Source organism: Petaurus breviceps, unplaced genomic scaffold, assembly GCF_028583685.1.
Source record: "Petaurus breviceps papuanus isolate PSGF00001 unplaced genomic scaffold, PetGlider_PUasm1.0 229, whole genome shotgun sequence".
Taxonomy (NCBI): domain Eukaryota; kingdom Metazoa; phylum Chordata; class Mammalia; order Diprotodontia; family Petauridae; genus Petaurus; species Petaurus breviceps.
Window position 1 is genome coordinate 24,880,261 of NW_027185903.1, and position 18,950 is coordinate 24,899,210.

At 36.0% G+C, this 18,950-nt stretch overlaps 1 protein-coding gene across 3 annotated transcripts in view; it reads left to right on the forward strand.

Annotated features, from left to right (window-relative positions):
• Positions 1 to 17,990, forward strand: part of KIF2A (kinesin family member 2A) — a 97,514-nt gene extending 79,524 nt beyond the window's left edge. For 2 of the 3 annotated variants that reach the window (XM_069096376.1, XM_069096377.1), the window contains exons 16-20: positions 2,681 to 2,748; positions 7,208 to 7,358; positions 11,694 to 11,795; positions 15,171 to 15,306; positions 16,271 to 17,990. In XM_069096376.1, the coding sequence (XP_068952477.1) occupies positions 2,681 to 2,748; positions 7,208 to 7,358; positions 11,694 to 11,795; positions 15,171 to 15,306; positions 16,271 to 16,356 (543 nt within the window). In that variant the 3' untranslated portion in view covers positions 16,357 to 17,990. Of the gene's footprint in view, positions 1 to 2,680; positions 2,749 to 5,484; positions 5,599 to 7,207; positions 7,359 to 11,693; positions 11,796 to 15,170; positions 15,307 to 16,270 lie in introns of all 3 variants that reach the window. The other variant, XM_069096378.1, reaches the window with a different exon arrangement.
• The last annotated feature ends 960 nt before the right edge of the window (positions 17,991 to 18,950 follow it).

Consider the following 18,950-nt stretch of genomic DNA (forward strand, 5'->3'; position numbering starts at 1 on the left):
AGCAGCTCTCTAAAACTGTCAGTTACAGGTAAGTTAACAGTCCACATCAGTGGCTCAAACCAAAAAACAAAATAGATATATAGATATGTAGAGGTGTGTGTGTGTGTGTATGCATGCACAGAGATGTATATCTATGTATGTAAATACACATACTTTTGTAACAAGACACTTAAAGAAGGGCCCCCAGCACATCAAGGACCCTCATGGGTGGGCACATGGGGACATGTAGACGTGAACAAAAGTAGCATAGTGATAGATATACAGACTTAAATAGCAGTCATCATAACATTTTTGTTGGCATCATACTTGTCTTCAAAATAAAGGCAGCAACGGTTCTTTTTTTTTTTCCTTTGGAGTGGGGAAGACAGGGCAGTTGGGGTTAAATGACTTGCCCAAGTTACATGGCAAGTTTTGTGTTAAATGTCTGAGGCTGGATTTGTACTCAGGTCCTCCTGACTCCAGGGCTGGTGCTCTATTTACTTTGCCACCTAGCTGCCCCCAAGGATTCTTTCTTAACTTTTTTTTATGTCCTTGACCCCCTTTGGTGGAATGATAGAAGCCCTATAGACCCTTTCTTAAAATAATGCTTTTAAATGCTAAATGCATAAAACAAAATTCATAAGATTACAGAGGAAGTTGATTATGTTGAAATATAGTTGTTAAAGTATTTTTTTAAAGTTCACAGATTCCAAGTTAACAACTTCTAACATAGAGTGAGAAACAGATGTGCAATTTGCTATAGTGAGTAAAGACCAGCTAGTCCAAGGTAGCTGGTGGTCCATTGTATAGAACACTAAACCTGAAGTCAGGAAGACCTGAGTTCAAATCAACCTTATATATTTTATAGCTTTGTGACACTTGGTAAGTTATTTAACCTCTATTTGCCTCAATTGACCCAATTGTAAAATGGGAGTTTTAAAAATTTTAAGGGTTGTTTTGGGTATCAAATGAGATAATATATGTAAAGTGCTTAGCACTGTTCCTGGCACATATTAAGTGCTATATAAATGCTTATTTCCTTTTCTCCCCACTCTCTCCCCAGCCTTAGAAGTCCTGGATTCAAGTCCCACCTCTGATATACTGTAAAATGGGAGAGTTACTAGACCTCTCAGTGTCTTTATAAACACTCTAAAATCTAAAGTTGCAGAACAATTACTGATCTTCATTGTTAGAGGGACTTTCCTTAGTAGGAACTCTACAGTAATATAATCATAGATTGTGCATGTACATACACACACACACTCACACTCACTCTTACTCTCCTTATAGCTATTACATATCATTCCAAAAGAATTCCATGGTGCAGGTTAGCATTTCAGTTGTTAGTCTAGACATCAAAGTGACAAGGACTTGCCCCAGTTAATAATATCAGTAGAGAAGAAAGCATATTGGAGGGACGTGTTAAAAAAGTGGAAATAACAAGACGACAACTGATTAGATTTAGAGCAGGGTGGTAAGAGAAATGAGTCCAGTATGACACCAAGGTTGTGAGCATAGGTAACTAGAACATAGTAGTATCCCCTACAGTAGTACTTAAAAAGAAGGGTAATTTTGGGAAGAAAGATAATGAGTTCAGTTTTGTATGTGTTGGTTTTAAAACATATATATGAAACATCCTATTGAAGATGCCTAATAGGCAGTTGAAGATGGGATACTGTAGGTCAGGAGAGAGGTTAGTGTTAGAGAAGTAGATAGATCTGAATCATCTGTTTAGAGATAATAATTGAATGCAAGGGAGGTGATGAGATCACCCAAGTGAAATATTATAGAGGGAGAAAAGAAGAAGACCCAAGATAGAGCTTTGGGGAACCTCATGTATATGATGTGTACATGAAGATCAGCAAATGAGATTGAGAAGGAGCAGTTAAACAGAACCAGGACAAAGCAGTGTCACAAAAACCTAGAGAAGAACGAGTGATTGGGGTGGCCAGGTGGCGCAGTGAGTAAGAGCGCCAGCAGACCCGGGTTTGGTTCTGGCCTCAGATACTTGGCACCCACACAAAGTAACTGGCCGTGTAACCTTGAGCAAGTTACTTAACCCCAATTGCTTTAAAAAAAAAGAGAGAGTGGTTGACAGTGTCACAGGCTGCAGAGAAGTCAAGAAAGATTCAGATTAAGAAAAGGCCTTTAGATTTGTTAGTCAAGAGATCACTACTAACTTTGGAGGCAGTAGTTTAAATAGAACCATGATGTTGGAAAGCAGATTGCAAAGAGTAAGAAGAAAGGAAGTGGTGGTACCAGGAATAAATAGCCATCTGGAGGAGTTTAGCCACGGAAATGAGAAGCATAGAACAAACAATAGCTAGTGGGGATAGGCCCATCAAATGAGGGCTTTTGGGGGATGGGGGAGACATGAATGTGTTTATAGGCAATAGGGAAGCAATTGGCAGGCAGGAAGAGGGTAAAGATTAGGGAGAGAATGGAGGGATAAGAGACAGCAATCTTCTGGAGGAGACAGGGTGAGAGAAAAGTGAGTGGAGGCACCCATTATAAGCAACTTTCTCAAGGAAATTTAGCTACAAATGAGAGGAAACATATAGGTACTTTATGAATTTAATTTCTTCATATCTCATTGACAGAATCTTCACCTTTATCAGTGTATTAGACCTACTATTCAGTTTCTGTTGTCTTGATCGTTTACCACAGACTTCCTTGACTTTTGCATTCTGTTTTCCCCTAGATTGCTACCATCTCTCCAGGGATGGCATCTTGTGAAAATACTCTTAATACATTAAGATACGCAAATAGGTATGGCAAGTAGTTTTCCATTTGGGAATTTAAGGGGGGATAGGAGAGATTTGACTACATTTAAAGCACAGTTATGAAAATTCAACCTAATTATATTAAGACCTCCATTCTTTGCAAGTAGATGTTTCACAAACCCTTATTATGCATGATTTTTAAAAAATTTCTGAACATTTATATAATTTTAAGTGTTCTTCTAATGTCAAAATTAGTTATGGAAGGGATCAAGTGATAGCAATAGAAATTTTATTGCACTGTTTTTTATGAGTCTTTTGTTCCTGTTTATTTAAACAATCAGTTAACAAACATTTACTGTGTAAATGGCACTGAGGATACAAAGAAAATGCACAAATACCCATTAAAGCCAGCCCAAACACACTGACACTACAGACCCCATCATATATGACGATTCTGGATTGGGCAGTTCAAGTCAGTAGCATCAGCAAAGTAATTTCTACTTGATCAGTACTTAACATTTGGAAGCTCCTGATATGGATGTATTTAATAGAATTTGGATTGGAGCCCATTTATTTACTTTGGTTTCTACAGAACATTTAGTCTTTGTGATCCATTGGCTTTGGCTAGGTTCTTTTTTCATTTCCTGACTTACACAAATACATTTAAACTGACTTGGAGTTCAGATTTTTTTAAAATTTATATTGAAGGTTAAAATGGAAATCGCTTTAATTTTCTTTCTTTATGTAGTGAAATATAAACTCCATCAGGGCAGAATTGTGTTTCATATTTGTATCTCTAGTGCCTGGTATATATTTGCTTACTAAATACTAGATTATTAGCTGTCAATGTCTTACTAGAATACATAAGCTTACCATTATCAGTACATTGTATTTGTAATGTAAAAACTGTAAATCCATTTCTAAATATAACCCTCATCTATCATTTGAATCCTAAATAGAGTTAAAACCTTAATACCTTAAAATTGATTTTCAAGGTATTTAGGATTTTATCCTTAAGAAAGAAACTCCTAATATTCACATAGGACTCATATATTGGCAGGGATAGAGAAACAGATATACTTTTGAATATTGCCATGTCATATCATAGAAGTTAGCATAATACCATGCTTTTTGGAATAGCTCCATTTTAAAAAATCTTTCCCAATGCTATGCAACCTCTCCTGACAAAGAGGATCTTGAGAGATTGCTTTCTGAAAGGTAAATGAAATTAAGATAAAATAATTGGGAGTAAAAAAAAAGGTAAATAAAATTGGGATAAAAAAATGATTGGTAGTAAAAAACTAAACTTCCCTTTTAGAACAAGATACAGAAAAGTTACATCTTACTTAAATAAAGATTAGAGACTTTTCATTGACTAGTAAGCTTTAACATTTGACTGCCACGATTTTTTAAATGGTTAAAAAAAAATTAGTGAATCATAGAGCTAGAAAGGATCTTAAGAAAAGGAATGTCTAATTGTGAGGGATGTTTATCCATTCATTACATTTTTGCTGATTTTTCAAGACAACCCACAAGTGTCTTTTGATAACCCATTCTACTACTATTTCAGTACTCTTGTAGTTTAAAAAAATTTTGTTTCATTAAGGTTCATTTTATTCTTTAGTTCTCCCAAGATGTAGAAAATAATCGGTCATTTTATGTGTTTTAATAATGGTCTTAAATAACAGACTAAATAAACTCATTGAAATTTACTCAGGATCTAATTAGATTCCTATTTTTGTCTGAAATATAAAATCTTGAAATTGTCATATTATTTGTAGAATACTTTTTAAGTACCTTAGTTTGGATTTTTAGACGTGCTAATATTTTGTCATGCTTTCATTTTATAATGGAAAGACTGAAGAGTTGGAGGTAGAGATTTTGTAGTAAATTGCAGACAGTATTGTAACTGCAGTAAATGAGTTTCTCAAGAAAGTAAAAATTATTAATGTTGAAGGGCCAGAAAACCTGAGTAATTGTACCATTGACTAGGTATAAATTCTCTGAACATTAATGATAACCATGATGAAACAAAATAGAATTAATCAGAGATTATGGTGCAGGCTGAAGCCAGGCAAGGACTGGGTAGAAAAATAAGGTTTGGGGCAGGCAGGTGGCGCAGTGAGTAAGAGCGCCAGCGCCGGCATTGGGAGACCCAGGGATTGGTTCCGGCCTCAGATACTTGGCACCCACACAAAAAAATAACTGGCCGTGTAACCTTGAGCAAGTTAACCCCAATTGCTAAAAAAGAAGGTTTGATCATTGAATCAAAGAAACATGAATGTAAAGCTAGAAAGAGATCATTGGTGACTTTAGCAAAAGCCATTTTAGAATTCAGTTGTGAGGACTGCAATGCTGAAATTGAGGAAATGTTGATGTTTAAGTTTAAAAAACATTCTGTATGAATTAGTAATGGAAGGAAAGTTTAAAAAAAGAATAAGAATGTAGCTCAAAAAGGGAGTGATATAAAGGAACATGTTCATGAGATTAAGACAGGCTTCTAGGAAGGGGCATGAGGAGGAGAAAAGTTTGCCATAGAAGAATACGAAACATAAGAAACAGAGGGAGCAAGATTTGTCATCAGGTAGGAAGAGATTGGCTCCTGAATACAACAGAAGAGGAATACCATCTTACTGTTTTATAGCTTAGGAAACAAAAAATGTTTGATTTTACTTCTTAGACAATTTCAGTAAGTGATAAATGAGAATATGGAATTTACATTTTATACAACTGTCTTTACAAGAAGATTTTCTTTCAATTTGCTGCTGTTCTGGTGCTGCAGAGTAAAGGAGTTTGGAATTAGTCCATCAGACATTCCCTTCTCACAGGGTAGTGGCAGTCGCTCTGATCTCTCTCCTTCCTATGAGTATGACGACTTTTCTCCTTCGATCACCAGGTCTACATCATTCTATGCATAAGATCTTTATTGTTTTAAGTTTTTCTTTTGAGATAAATTTTAAAACAAAACATCTTACTTCCTTGCCTTAAACCATTATATATTTTGTCATTCTCATTTCATTTGGCAGGTGGTGGTGGTCCTGCATGATCGTTATCTTTTTTGTTGTTATTCATTTGTGTTTCTAAATTATTCCCATAGAATCCAAGCTCGCATAATTCCCTTCATATTTATGTGATTTTTATAAATGATGATGTCACCTTTGTATATATTAAATAGAATAGTTCTGGCTTACGTAATTTTATAGTAAATGAGGTAGTCTTTTAGTAACCTTAATTAAAATGGCAGTCATGTGCTAAATCATTTTATGCCATTTGTTTAAAAATGTTACAATGTGTTCTTTTTATGAATTTTTTCTTTCCTTCAAACAGTAAAATATCCCTAACTTGAAAACCATACCACTCTAAATTTGTAAATGTCTAAGTGATAGATAAATTTATCCATTTTTAAAAGTAACAATTTTAAAGGGTTTTTTCTTAATAAAAGAAAAATTAGTAATTGCTGCATATATTTTCTCCTTTGTGGCAGAAATATAATCTTAGTACTTAAAAAAGATTAAATAAAAAGTATTTGTCTTCCAAAAACCTTCAGTTATGCCATGTTTTCCATGCCAAAGTATTTTGTAAAAATGACATTGACCAGGTGTTTAAAATGTTGCTTAGGGGCGGCCAGGTAGCGCAGTAAGAGCACTGGCCCCACTGGCCCCAGAGTCGGGATGACCTGGGATCGAATCCAGGCTCAGACACTTAGCACCTACCCAGAAACACCTGGCCATGTAACCTTGAGCAAGTTACTTAACCCCAATTGCTTAGGGATGGCCAGGTGGTGCAATGAGTAAGAGCACCAGCCCCAGAGTCGGGATGACCTGGGTTCAAATACGGGCTCAGATATTCAGCACCACACCCAGAAATAACTGGCCGTATAACCTTGAGCAAGTTACTTAACCCCGATTGCTTTAAAAAAAAAATGTTGCCTAATTGTATAATAATAGTAATAGTAACACCAATAAAACCTTATTTATATAGCACTCATAAATTATTTCCTATAAGCCTCACAGTGGCCTGTGAGGTGTAGGATAAGGGAGCTATTATCCCCATTTTACAAATGAGGAAACATAGATTAAATAATCTGCATAAAATCACATTAGAAGTTGTAGGGCTAAAAGTAATCAGGTTTCATATCTCTTTAAATTCAGTGTTCTTAACACTATACCATACTATCTTTTTCCCATTATTGAAATTCATTAGTCATTGAAATGTTTCCTAATCCCCCCTTCCCCATACCTTATTTATATATAGTAAATGTTTATTTTTATAGTGATTAAATGACATAAAAATGTTAAAGTGATTGTGAAGTAGTCTAAATTAAATTAGAAAGGCAAATAACCATTTTACTAAGTGTTCTTCCATACTTCAGAAAAATAATAACTTATGAAGTTGCCATCATCATTCTTGGTAAGTGAATTAAAGTACCTATAAATCACAAAACTTTGGTATTGTATTACTGAATGAATCTTTGCTCATTTACAGTATCCTCTGTATATTTTTAGGGTAAAAGAATTGACTGTAGATCCAGCTGCTGCTGGTGATGGCCGTCCAATTATGCATCATCCTCCAAATCAAATTGATGATATAGAGACACAGTGGGGTGTAGGGAGTTCACCTCAGAGAGATGACCTAAAACTCCTTTGTGAACAAAATGTAAGTAACTTAACAGAACTGCCTTGATTTAACAGCATTATGACCTAATAGACTTAAGACTACTTTCTTAAATTGTTTTTAAGTAATCTTACAGGTCTTGACATATGCCACTGTTATACTTTATCATTTCCTTTTTTTTTTTTTAAAGCAATTGGGGTTAACTAACTTGCTCAAGTTTGCACGGCCAGTATTTTTGTGTGGGTGTTAAGTATCTGAGGCCGGAACCAATCCCGGGTCTCCCAATGCCGGGGCCAGCACTCTTACTTACTGCGCCACCACTTAGCTGCCCTTATCATTTCCTTTTAAGCAATTGAAAAGAATTCGAATGAGTTCAGATAGGTCCCAATTAATGCAAATAATGGGACCCCTAAAGTGGGGTTCCACTTGCACCTTACATTTCCAGTGGACTGGAACCAATGTAACCATATTTTACATAATTATAACTTCAGATGGTATAAGTTGGGAAATGATGAATTGAAATACTTCCATGCCGCTCCAACCAGAGGGAGGGAAGGGACCCCAGGGGCAGGGATGCTGAGGAAGTGTGAGTTTCAGAGTTGATGTCATCTTGTACAGTGAAAAGTTTCTGGAGATCGTAAAATCTAAGACCTCAGCCAGGTGGGAAATGATCAGAAGAGTTTCATTCAGTAAAAGAATATTTATATCAACTGGGGATCTTGCCTAGTTCCTATGACTTGTAAAGAGAGGCTACAGAGAAATTCAGGCCCTTCCAGGAAAAGTATTGGCTCTAGATTTTACACATCTTTTAGTGCTTCTTTGAAATGGACATCTGGGATATACCAGCCAACTTTTGTAGTCTAAGTGAAGGAAGAGTAAAAATTACCATTCTGTGAGGTTGAGTGCCTGTATTATGTCTAACACTGTGCTTTTAAACAGCGTGAAAAACAAAAAAATTATGCCTTGTTTTGAGAGTACAGTTTAATATATTTGAAATAATTGTAAAAAGTTAAATGCTAAGCTCTAAGGTATACATAACAGTATAGACTAACAGTCTGGAAAGGCTTAATGGTGAGATGGATTTGAACTAGTAAACCTTGAAGGGTGAGAGAGGTTTGGCTAGGCAGAGGGGAAGAGGAAGACATTCTAAGCAATGGCAAAGTACTAGCAAAAAGCACAAAAATGTTCATTGATGGACAAAGCATATGTGGTTGACAGTGAGAAGACTAGCTTAACAGGGGTGAAGAATAACATTTTCAAGATTAAAATTTCTTTTTTAAAATATCAAATTTTTATCATTCTGAATTAAATCTGCTTTGTAGCATTTTCTCCATTACGTAAGTCTAGACTAGGGATTGATAAACCACAGTTATATGGACAAATTTGGCTGGCGAGCTAAAAATAGGTTTTTAAATTTTTAAATAGAAAAGTCTTTAAAACGTAAAAAGTATTCTTTGCCTGTCTTTATTTGGCCTGAGGCCTATAGTTATGTGTACCATTGGTCTAGACAATACCAACAACTCCAGAAATCAGTCCCTGATTTTGTGTTGGTACTTGTACACACGTACACATATACACACACACACACACACACACACCACACGCACACACCCTTAGAGACCCTTAACTAAGGACCTAGATTATGTTGACCACAAATCCAGTCATATCTAAAGATTGAAGCAAGGGGTTGTCTCACAATTATACATCTGAAGCAACCCCATCTGACTTATCTGAAAACTGGTCCCGTACTGGTTAGTTACTTGCTGTTTCCATGTTCCTTTGATTAAGTACAGACACTTGGTGGTGGGGAGGGGCCCACCTTTTTTCTGATTTCAGAGAATTGTACCTGGTGTTCACTCTCCCTCTCCCTACTTGGAAAGTTCCTAATCTTTCCTCCTGTTAAAAATCAGATTACCTAATTTTGTATCCTAGTTAATGGTTTCTTTTAATTAATTGGTTTTATTTGATTAATTGTTAATACATAAATATTGATCTCATCCTTTAGTCAAGGTTATTTATTATACCTGTTTTCCTAATAAGATTATATAGCTCAGACTGTTACCTCTGTTATTATTCACTACAATACTTTTATCTTGTTTGATGTTTTTAAGATCAGTTAACTCTAATTGTGGTATAATTTGTGTTTGAGGGAGGGGTGAGAGATTTAAAAAGTGTTTGAGGAGCTGTTTTGGTGTAGTGAATAGAGTTGTTATACTTGGGAGTCAGGAAGGTCTGGGTTCAAAGTCTACCTTCCATACTTAGCAGTGTAAATATAGCCAAGTCAGGTCACCTAAACCTCATTTTCCCCATATGTAAAATGGGAATAACAGTACTTATTTATAGTACCTATATCACATATTTTTCATAAGGTTAAAATATTCTTATACTCTCTTTAAAAACTTTAAAACATTACATAAATAAATATTCTATTATTTCAGTAATTCAGGGCCTCAAGTAGATTAATGAATGGAGATGCTGCAGAGTTCTGAGAGGGTTTTCAAAAGAAAAAAAAAGCAGTAAAACTTGACAGACTTAAGACGAGGGACAGTTATAGGAAAATATAAGGTTTCTAGCACAGGATGGTTAGAAGAAGAATAATGGTAATAGTGATAGAAAAGGAATCGTTGAAAAAGGGATGAAAGTGACTTTTAAGAGTATTTTCATCCTGGTGGGTACGCTGTTCACTGATCTTGATAACAGTCTTTTAGAGTAAAGTGTCATAAGATGCAGTGGCAAAACAAAACAAAACCCACTTCACCCAGTAACTAGCTTTCTGATGCCAAAAACCTCTCTCAATCTAGGCTCATCCTTCACAAACATTTTAGTTTGTTGTTGGACTCTTGTTTTGAAGCGTTTCCAACTTTAGGACTTAACATTGCTGCCAGTGACAAGCACTCAGGGTTACCTGAAAGCCCCACAGAGGCACTTACAGTAGAGGACTCGGTAGAATACTTGGTAGTTTCGTTATTAATATTAAGATCATTTGGACTGAAGGTTCAAACTCTATAAAGATCACAGGAACTTAAGATTGCTTCTCAAGATGAAAATTTCAACTGAAAATTCTCTCTCCCTTTATGATGGCATAAGATGATGTGATAGTAAGAATAATAGAGTTTTACTTGTGACCAGTTTTAAAGATTTGGGGACTTCACTAAAAACTTTTTGCTGCTTAACAGCAGGACACCTCTTCTTGAGCTTTAAGGAAAAGATGAATTCATAGCTAGGCTGATTTGAATTAATTTTTTTCAATCAGAACATATGACCAACTTTTTCATAAGGGTTGGAAAATCCAAAAACATTTTAGTAAACTTCAAGAATACATAGATTACGCCTCAGAAATACTGTTCATTAAAATATTTTTTCACTGTTATGAGTTACATTAGCTCTGTCTTTAAGAGGCAAAGTGATGTAATGGAAAGACTACTGGACTTAAAGTCAGGAGAGACCTGGATTCAGATTCTGCCTCTGAAACTCACTGAACTGTGTGACCCTGGATAAAACCTGAGTCTAAGCTTTATTTTCTGTAAAATGGGGAAGACTAATACTTCTAATACTTCCCATTCTGGTGCTTCAAGCATTAAATACCTATAGTACTTTCCATCCCTCACAGAACTGTTATAAATCCAGTGAGATAATGTATGGTGTGTTAGCTACTATGATGCTAATGCTGATGTCACTGATGAACTGGTGAAAGGTTTTATAGACTACTGTAGTTTTAAATTCTGTGCAAAGATAATCTGAAGTATGTTTTAAAGCTGGGGGGTCCATTAAACTTTGAAACAGAAAATATGATAATGGATGTCAGAAGATGTTGGGTGACCCCTTTTGTTTTAAGCGTGGGATTTAGCAGGTGAATATTTCCTCCTGTCTGTCTCACTTCATACAACTGATATGTTTCTATATAGTTGTTGGTTTTTTGTGGGATGGATTTGAAGGGGTGTTGTTTAGTGAGACCTTGCAGGGAAACCTCTTTTTTTTTTTTAAAGCAATTGGGGTTAAGTAACTTGCTCAAGGTTACACGGCCAGTTATTTCTGGGTGTGGTGCCAAGTATCTGAGCCCAGATTTGATCCAAGGTCTCCTGACTCTGGGGCTGGTGTTCTTACTCAGTGCACCACCTGGCCGCCCCTAGCAGGGAAACCTTTTAAGTGTGGGTAGTTACTTGTTTCCACATCTATAAATTTGTTAGCATAAATGAGTTTCATCTTTTGGTCTTCCAGAAGTGAATGCGATTTTACTATGAAAGTTTCTATATTGACATGGTAAATGTTAATTATAATAGTATGGAAATATTAATCTTGTCTACCAGACCCCCTTTGGGGGTGGGGCGAACCACAGAGCACCAATATTATCCCCTGGGATCTTTTTTTTCTTTGTAGGAGGAGGAGGTTTCTCCACAGCTGTTCTCTTTTCATGAGGCTGTCTCTCAGATGGTAGAAATGGAAGAGCAGGTTGTAGAAGATCACCGGGCAGTCTTCCAGGTAAAACAGAACACTGTCTTCTCATGTGACTTTCAGACTGGGAGATAGGTCTTTTAGTCCTCTAACAGCAGTACAGCGGGCTGGTTTAAAACTTTCAGAAGTTTTTCCATGTGTCCGCAGGTCCCTTAAATGTTTATGTGATATATAATAGAGTCATATCCACAATAAAAAGGAAGGGAAAAGACAACTGCTTAGAAGGGTGGCATGATGTTAATAAATGACAAAGAATTACTTAGATTTTTTTTCATTTGTCTTTTTTGCCAGTAATAATACTAGACTACATAATGCCCAGCAGTTACCTTTCTTTATATCACAGAGTAAAAACTACTTATGTGTCACCTTCTTAACTGCGGTGTATTTCTCCTATTCCTTGGCAAGTTTAAAAAGATGTTGTTCCCCACCTACCTCCCACACACATATTTATTGGCAGATTTGGACGGGCATTAATAACTAGAGCCACTTAAAAGGCTGTCAGAGCAGGGAGGAGAAGGGAGAATGAATTAGGAGGGTAGATGTTGAATTATAGAGTTTGAGCTGCAAGGTCTCTTTTTGGCAGTTCTATCATTGTGAATGAGAATCCCAGACCTCATTCTCACCAACAGAAGATTTTTGCTAAGTGGTGTTATGTGAAAAGCCACGTTGGAAAAAAGTGATTGCCATCTTGGAGTGGGGGTGGGGGAAAGAGAGAGAGAGATCTGGGTATAGATTGTTCAGTTGTTTCAGTTTTCTCCAACTCTTTGTGACTCCATTTGGGGTTTCCTTGGTGAAGATACTGGAATGCTTTGCCATCTCCTTCTCCAGCTCATTTCACAGATAAGGAAACTGAAGCAAACAGGGTTAAGTGACTTAACCAGGGTCGCACAGTTACTGAGTATTTGAGGTCAGATTCGCAGAAACATGAGTCTTTTTGACTCTGGCCTCAGCACTCTATCCACTGTGCCACTTAGCTGCCTCTGAGATACAGATTACCTCAGGAATAAAGAAGATTGTAATTTTTTAATGCTAAATTTATTGGATTTATTTTTGATAGGTAATTTCATTGTTGGAGAGGAAAAGCTTTGCTAGTAGCTATGTTATCACAGAATTCTTTCACATTGCAGTTTTGTGACATGGTTTAGAAAACATTGTCCTGGAGTTTAGGAAAGTGGATTTCAAAAACTTCCTAATGTAAAATGGGTATGATCCCCCAAAAACTGACTCCAAAAGGGAAAATGGCTCAAGAAGAATTGGCAGTCTCTCACAACTGAAATTCTTAAGATAGAAATCTCAAATAATTCTAATGAGTAGGAAACGGGGGAGGGAGAAATAAGGGAGGAAACTACAAAAATCACTGTGACTTCTGTAGTAGTTTGGAGATTTCAAGGAACATGCTTATACAAACTTGTTTTTGCTTTGGGGCTTATTCATAGTATGCAGACTAAGTACGGGTACAGTATGGGTGTTCTCTGCCTCATGGCCGAATATTCCCTGGTCCCCATTTTGGCTTGGTGTAGGAAAGTGCAATACCTGGATCTAGGAAACCAGCTAGGTCCAGACAAGAGATGACTGACTGGTTTCACATGGCCCACAGATATTAAGCAGCTATTAGGAATTTTATACTCATGTAGGTAGACAAAGGAAGCTGGAGGGGGGAGGTTTTGGCAGTTTTTTTTTTTTAAACAAATGCAACAATTCTAAGCAGATAAGGCTTCAAGCATGGGTTTTCAAAATTTTGTTGGAATAATATCCTAATGGATATTGCTTTCTCTCTAGCTCTTCTCCCACCTCTGAGTATAGGAATTAATCATGAAACTTATATCAGCTTCTCTGAGAACCTTTTAATTAGATCAATATTTTAAAAGAATATGTACAAAACATGGAAGCAGGGGCATGCATCAGAAAGAATGCAGAACAGAGTGCATGCATGGGCCCTCTTAACAAGTATCATAAATGCTTAAGTCCAAAGTTAACTGAAGTCTTTTCTCCCAAAATGCTAAATATGATTTAAGGATGTTTTTTTTTTAAATTTAGACATATTCAGGACAAAAAAAAAAGAGGATAAAAAATTAGATTCCAGTCAGTCTTTTGTCTTGGGAGGATGGCATAGCAGAAACACATCAGGAGAAAATGCTTTTATTTTGCTTCTGTCTTCCTCTGTAAAGCAGGTCTTTTTGACATTCCCTATTTAGTGCTTTTTACTGTCATGCATCCTTTTGTTATAATGTAATTTTGTTAAGTACAGAGTTTTTTTTGAGGCATAAAAACCTATGAACAGTATTTAAAATGTATTTGTAAAGCACTTAGCACAGTGCCCAGCACATAGTAGGCTCTTAAGTGCTTAAGGGAATACCCTTTCCCCTAAAGGAAAAGAAAGCCCATCATTCTCTTATTTTATTTACTGTAACAAAAAAGCTACAATATTTACTGGAAGGTGGTGTAGAACATTTCCAGAGTATGTAGGAGACTATGGCAGATGATTATTTGAGTAAGTTTACTCTGGGTATTTGGGAAGATGTACTGTGGAAGGTGCTCACCTTAAATCTATTTGAATTCCAGGTGTTTATATAAAAGTATGAAAGTTGTAAATGAAAGGCATAGCTGTGTGCAGTTTAAATGAAACTTAGGGCTACCCACATGTGTTAGGTACATAAAATTGCTCTCAGGCAAATAATTGGACCAGTAGGCAACCTCTCATTGTAGCAGCAGTAAATATTTCTGAACCTATTAGAAATTGTGTTAGCCTATAGGGAAGTGGTAGTTATTGAATGATTTGATTTTTTTTTTTCCCTAAAATTGATACAGACATTTGTTGGTCCTAGCATCTTGGGTGACTTTGAAACATTCCTTTCACTGTGCTTCACTATTTGGGAATTGACGTTGACTTTCCTCCTCCTCCCCCCAGCCACCCCACAATGCGACTCAAGTTTGTCCAGTAAATGGGGTGAGATGACTTGGAAGCTTCAAAATTGATACAGTGCCTGGAACCAGGCAAAGAAATTGAGTGATTTTAAACTCATTCTTCCCTGCTCTTGAGGGTCTTAGAAATGAAGCATATTTATGAGTAGTTTTATTTTTAACCATGAAAAATCTAAAGAGAAAACTTAAAATGCATCCTTATTGTTTTGTTAAGAATGGAGCTGACCTTCCTCTGACTTGTGACCCAAGCTTTCTAATGCTAGGCCTTACAGTGAAGCTTGGGAAATTCCTGAGGCATGAGTCAGTTTAGGGGCCAGACAGCAATCGTTCTCCTTTCCACATCCCCCTAAATGGAAAAATTGAGGCTTTTCTGTTGGCTGCTAATAAGCAAATGCTAAAGTTTGATTCTGGTTGAGGGCATGTGTTAAAATCTGTCTCCAGTAAAGAAGCTTGAAGTATTTAATTTCTCATCTTTAATAGGAATCTATTCGATGGTTAGAAGATGAAAAAGCCCTCCTAGAAATGACTGAAGAAGTGGATTATGATGTCGATTCATATGCTACACAGCTTGAAGCAATTCTTGAACAGAAGATAGACATTCTTACTGAACTTCGAGGTAGAGTTTTCTTTTTATCTTTCAGAAAAAGTGATTACTTATATATATATATATACACTGGTTTATAATTATTTCATGCTGTAATGGGGATCACAGAACTATTAGTAAAAACTTAAACTGTACTCATAATATATGAATCTCCATGGGTCCTTATTAGAGATTTATCCTTGAAAACCTATAAAGACCATTTTTTTCCCCTTGGGGAGAGAGGTGAGAAAGGTCTGAAAAGCATGAACTGTCAGCTCCTTTTGACATATATTCCTCCCCTGCCCCAGTCTCTTGAAAGTAACATCTTGTGATTAAAAATAAATATAATGAAAAATTATTAAAAGGTAAGGTGGGAGAAAATGTAAACTGTTGTTCACTATAATTTTTGAAATCACTTAATCTAAAAAAATTTAAATTCTTAAATCACTGATTATTTGGGCAATGAATATATTTAGTTATTAAACCATAAAATAACGTTTATTTTATGGTTTGTCGGTGCCATTTGTTCACTATTTATAGCTCCTCAATTTGAGGGTAGAAAATGGGGAGTGAGGGTAAAATTTTGAGAGATTGGGTAAAAGAAGCCTATTGGTTAAAAATAAGGGTTTGGAGTATAACACTAGTGGTGTCAAACTCAAAATGAAACAGGGGAGGATCCCTTATATATACATAAGGATCCCAACAGGCCACATATTGGCTTTGTTTTTTGAATGTAATGTTATCTATTTTGTTGTATATTCATTTATTTTGTTTTATATATACACACACACACACACACATATATATATATATATATATATATATATTCCATTTGCATTTTAATCTCATTTAAACTTCACTGGGCTTTAGCCCTGTCACCTCTGTATTAGACCTCTTATTTTCTTAACACCTAGCTGTCTATGCAGAACATAGTTCAATGCATTCTCTATACATGGAATGAAATAATATTTATTCCTTTGTTCTTTCTTTTTCCAAGATAAAGTGAAATCTTTCCGTGCAGCTCTACAAGAAGAAGAACTGGCCAGCAAGCAGATCAATCCGAAGAGACCCAGAGCCCTTTAAAATGGGCACTTGCTGCTTTAGCAATTTAGAATTCCTGGAGCCCTCCATACTCTAACATTTATTGCTTTGGCTACAAGGGCCATTTGAACATTTAAAAACTTTTTTTAAAGCGTCTGTGGAAATAATCCAGTTCTTCACCAGAATGACATTTCAATTTGTGTGAAACACTCCTTTGTCTACAAAATGCTTTCTAGACCAGGAGGCACAACCAAACAAGATTGGGATTTGTGAAGCATTTTGTTTAATGTCTCATTTACTCAAATTGTGAAGCTTACATTTGGAGATCCTTGCCAATTTTTTTTGATAATGAATTAAGACTGTGGTCTTAAAACTGTTCAATTTTCCTACAAAGACCAACTGAGCAGTTTTAAATTGTGTTTGCGTGCATGCATACCTCATCAGTGATTGTACATATCTTGTCCTCTCCTAGAGACAGCTGTGCTCATCTCTTCCAGTTCTGTGCCTTGATGAAGGCTATTGATCCTAAATTTCCTCTTTATGAAGCACAGCCTTAATAAATGACATTCCTTATTTGTCAGTGTAAATTAACTTTATCGTGTGTATATTTTTAATGTGTGTGAGACTTTTTTTGTGTGTGATTAGTTCACTTTGGAGGATGTGTGCCATATCACTGAACGGAACTAAAATCTGTGACAGTGGACAAAGCCACTGGACCATTCCATCTTAATGTGTAAAAAGAAAATAATATGGAATTATGACTTTAACGTGAAGCGTGGTTTCAATTTTCTTAGCATTTTATTTGTAAAGTACAAATATATAAATTAGTTGATGTATATAATAAATAAAAATAAAAGGTAATAAAATACTGAGAAGAGTTGTATCTTAGGGTAATACAGATATAAGCAGTGTATGTGCCAGTGTGATATTAATGAGAATAGTGCAATTCTGATTCTTACAAATGGGGTGCCATTACTTAAAATGGTAATCTTAAAAAACAATCTGAAAAAATTCAATATACTGTTAAAAGAAAGTGGCTTCTGATGCATGTGTGTTAACTATGGTCTATGGGTAGTTTTGTGGAGTCATATGGCTGCTTTAAGGCAAAGTAGCCAATGCATAGTTTCCCTGTACAGTGAAAACAGCTAAAAAGTGAGGCGGCTGTGCCATGAAGAACATGTGCACATTTAGCTCCTTCAAACACTTTGTGATCAATGTCACCAAGAAATTTTGTTCTCACCAAAAGTATGGTGAGGGTGTCCTGCACTTTTTAGATGGCAGCACTTATTTTTTTTTTGCATATTAATCTTCAGAGGAATGTTTGCCATTTTATGTAAATACTCTGTTAGGTGAAGAAATATAGCTCTCTAGGAGTTCTCTCTCTCCTCCCCAGAGTTCAAAAAGGAGATTAACAAACTCTCCTTAGGAAGTCCTGTTTTAGCTTACTTTGGGAAACTGCTAGCTCATTTAATGCTGAGCAGCAAAAGGGAAAGCAATGAGTAGAGAGCTAAATGAGCCAGATTCGCCATTTCAGTATTTGCAACACCCCATAGGAAGGAAGGCTGTGGGAAGCCCTTATTGCATCATGTGGAATAACTCCTAGAACTGTAAATGTAAAAGCTGAAATACAAATGTAGATTTTCATAATGTGTTTAATAAATTAAGCTATGGAATAACTTTTAGAGATGAGAATTTACTTCTATGAAATTCCTTATAAAAAAGTACATATGAATTGATTTAATTTCTCCATTCATTTTTGAATGGAGTTTAGGAATGAGAAAGGCTTGGAATAAAGTTATCATTCTGTGTTCTGAAAAAAAAATTAAGTAGAGGCTATTAGTATTAATAAGTAAGTCATTTTTGCTAACTACAGTATCAAGATAGTTGTCCATTATCTAGAGGACAAAAAGAAAAATGGGAATTGTCTTCATTTAAGTCAAAACTGACAGTGCATTTATAGCTCTGCATTAAGTGGGGATAAGAATTTTGCATGGAAAATTTTAAGGCTAGCTAACTTCTAGAAACTGTTTATATAGCACAATTATTAAGAAAGGCTTCCTTCTCATCATCAAGACTGTTAAAGCAATTTCAGAACAGTAAAGAAATAATAAAGCCAGGGCGGCTAAGTGGCTCAGTGAATAGAGCACCAGCCCTGGAGTCAGAAAGACCTGAGTTCAAATCCGGCCTCAGACATTTGACACACAACTAGCCATGTGACCTCGTGCAAGTCACTTAACCCCAATTGCCCTACCTTCCCCCCTCCAAAAGGCAAAAAAAGAAATAATAAAGCCTAGGCCATCTGTACCTAATTTAACCTCAGTTAATAAACTCAGTGGATACATCCGGCTCTTCATAGATTTTTATGCAGGGAATGAGAGGAGAATGTGGTTCATTAGATAGTTAATCTACTAATGGACACTTCAGAACTTCAGCCAATAAAGGATCTTAAATTTCACAGCAGTATGACATGGCTACCATGGGGTAGTGGGGAGAATATTGTCAAGCTTCAGAACTGAAGTTAGGACATAGTAGCTTCCCCATGTTCACGCAGCTAATGACAGAGCAGGGTGACTCACTGCCCATACAGTATTCTTTCCACACTATTCAACTATTCACTATTCAAACCCAATCATTTA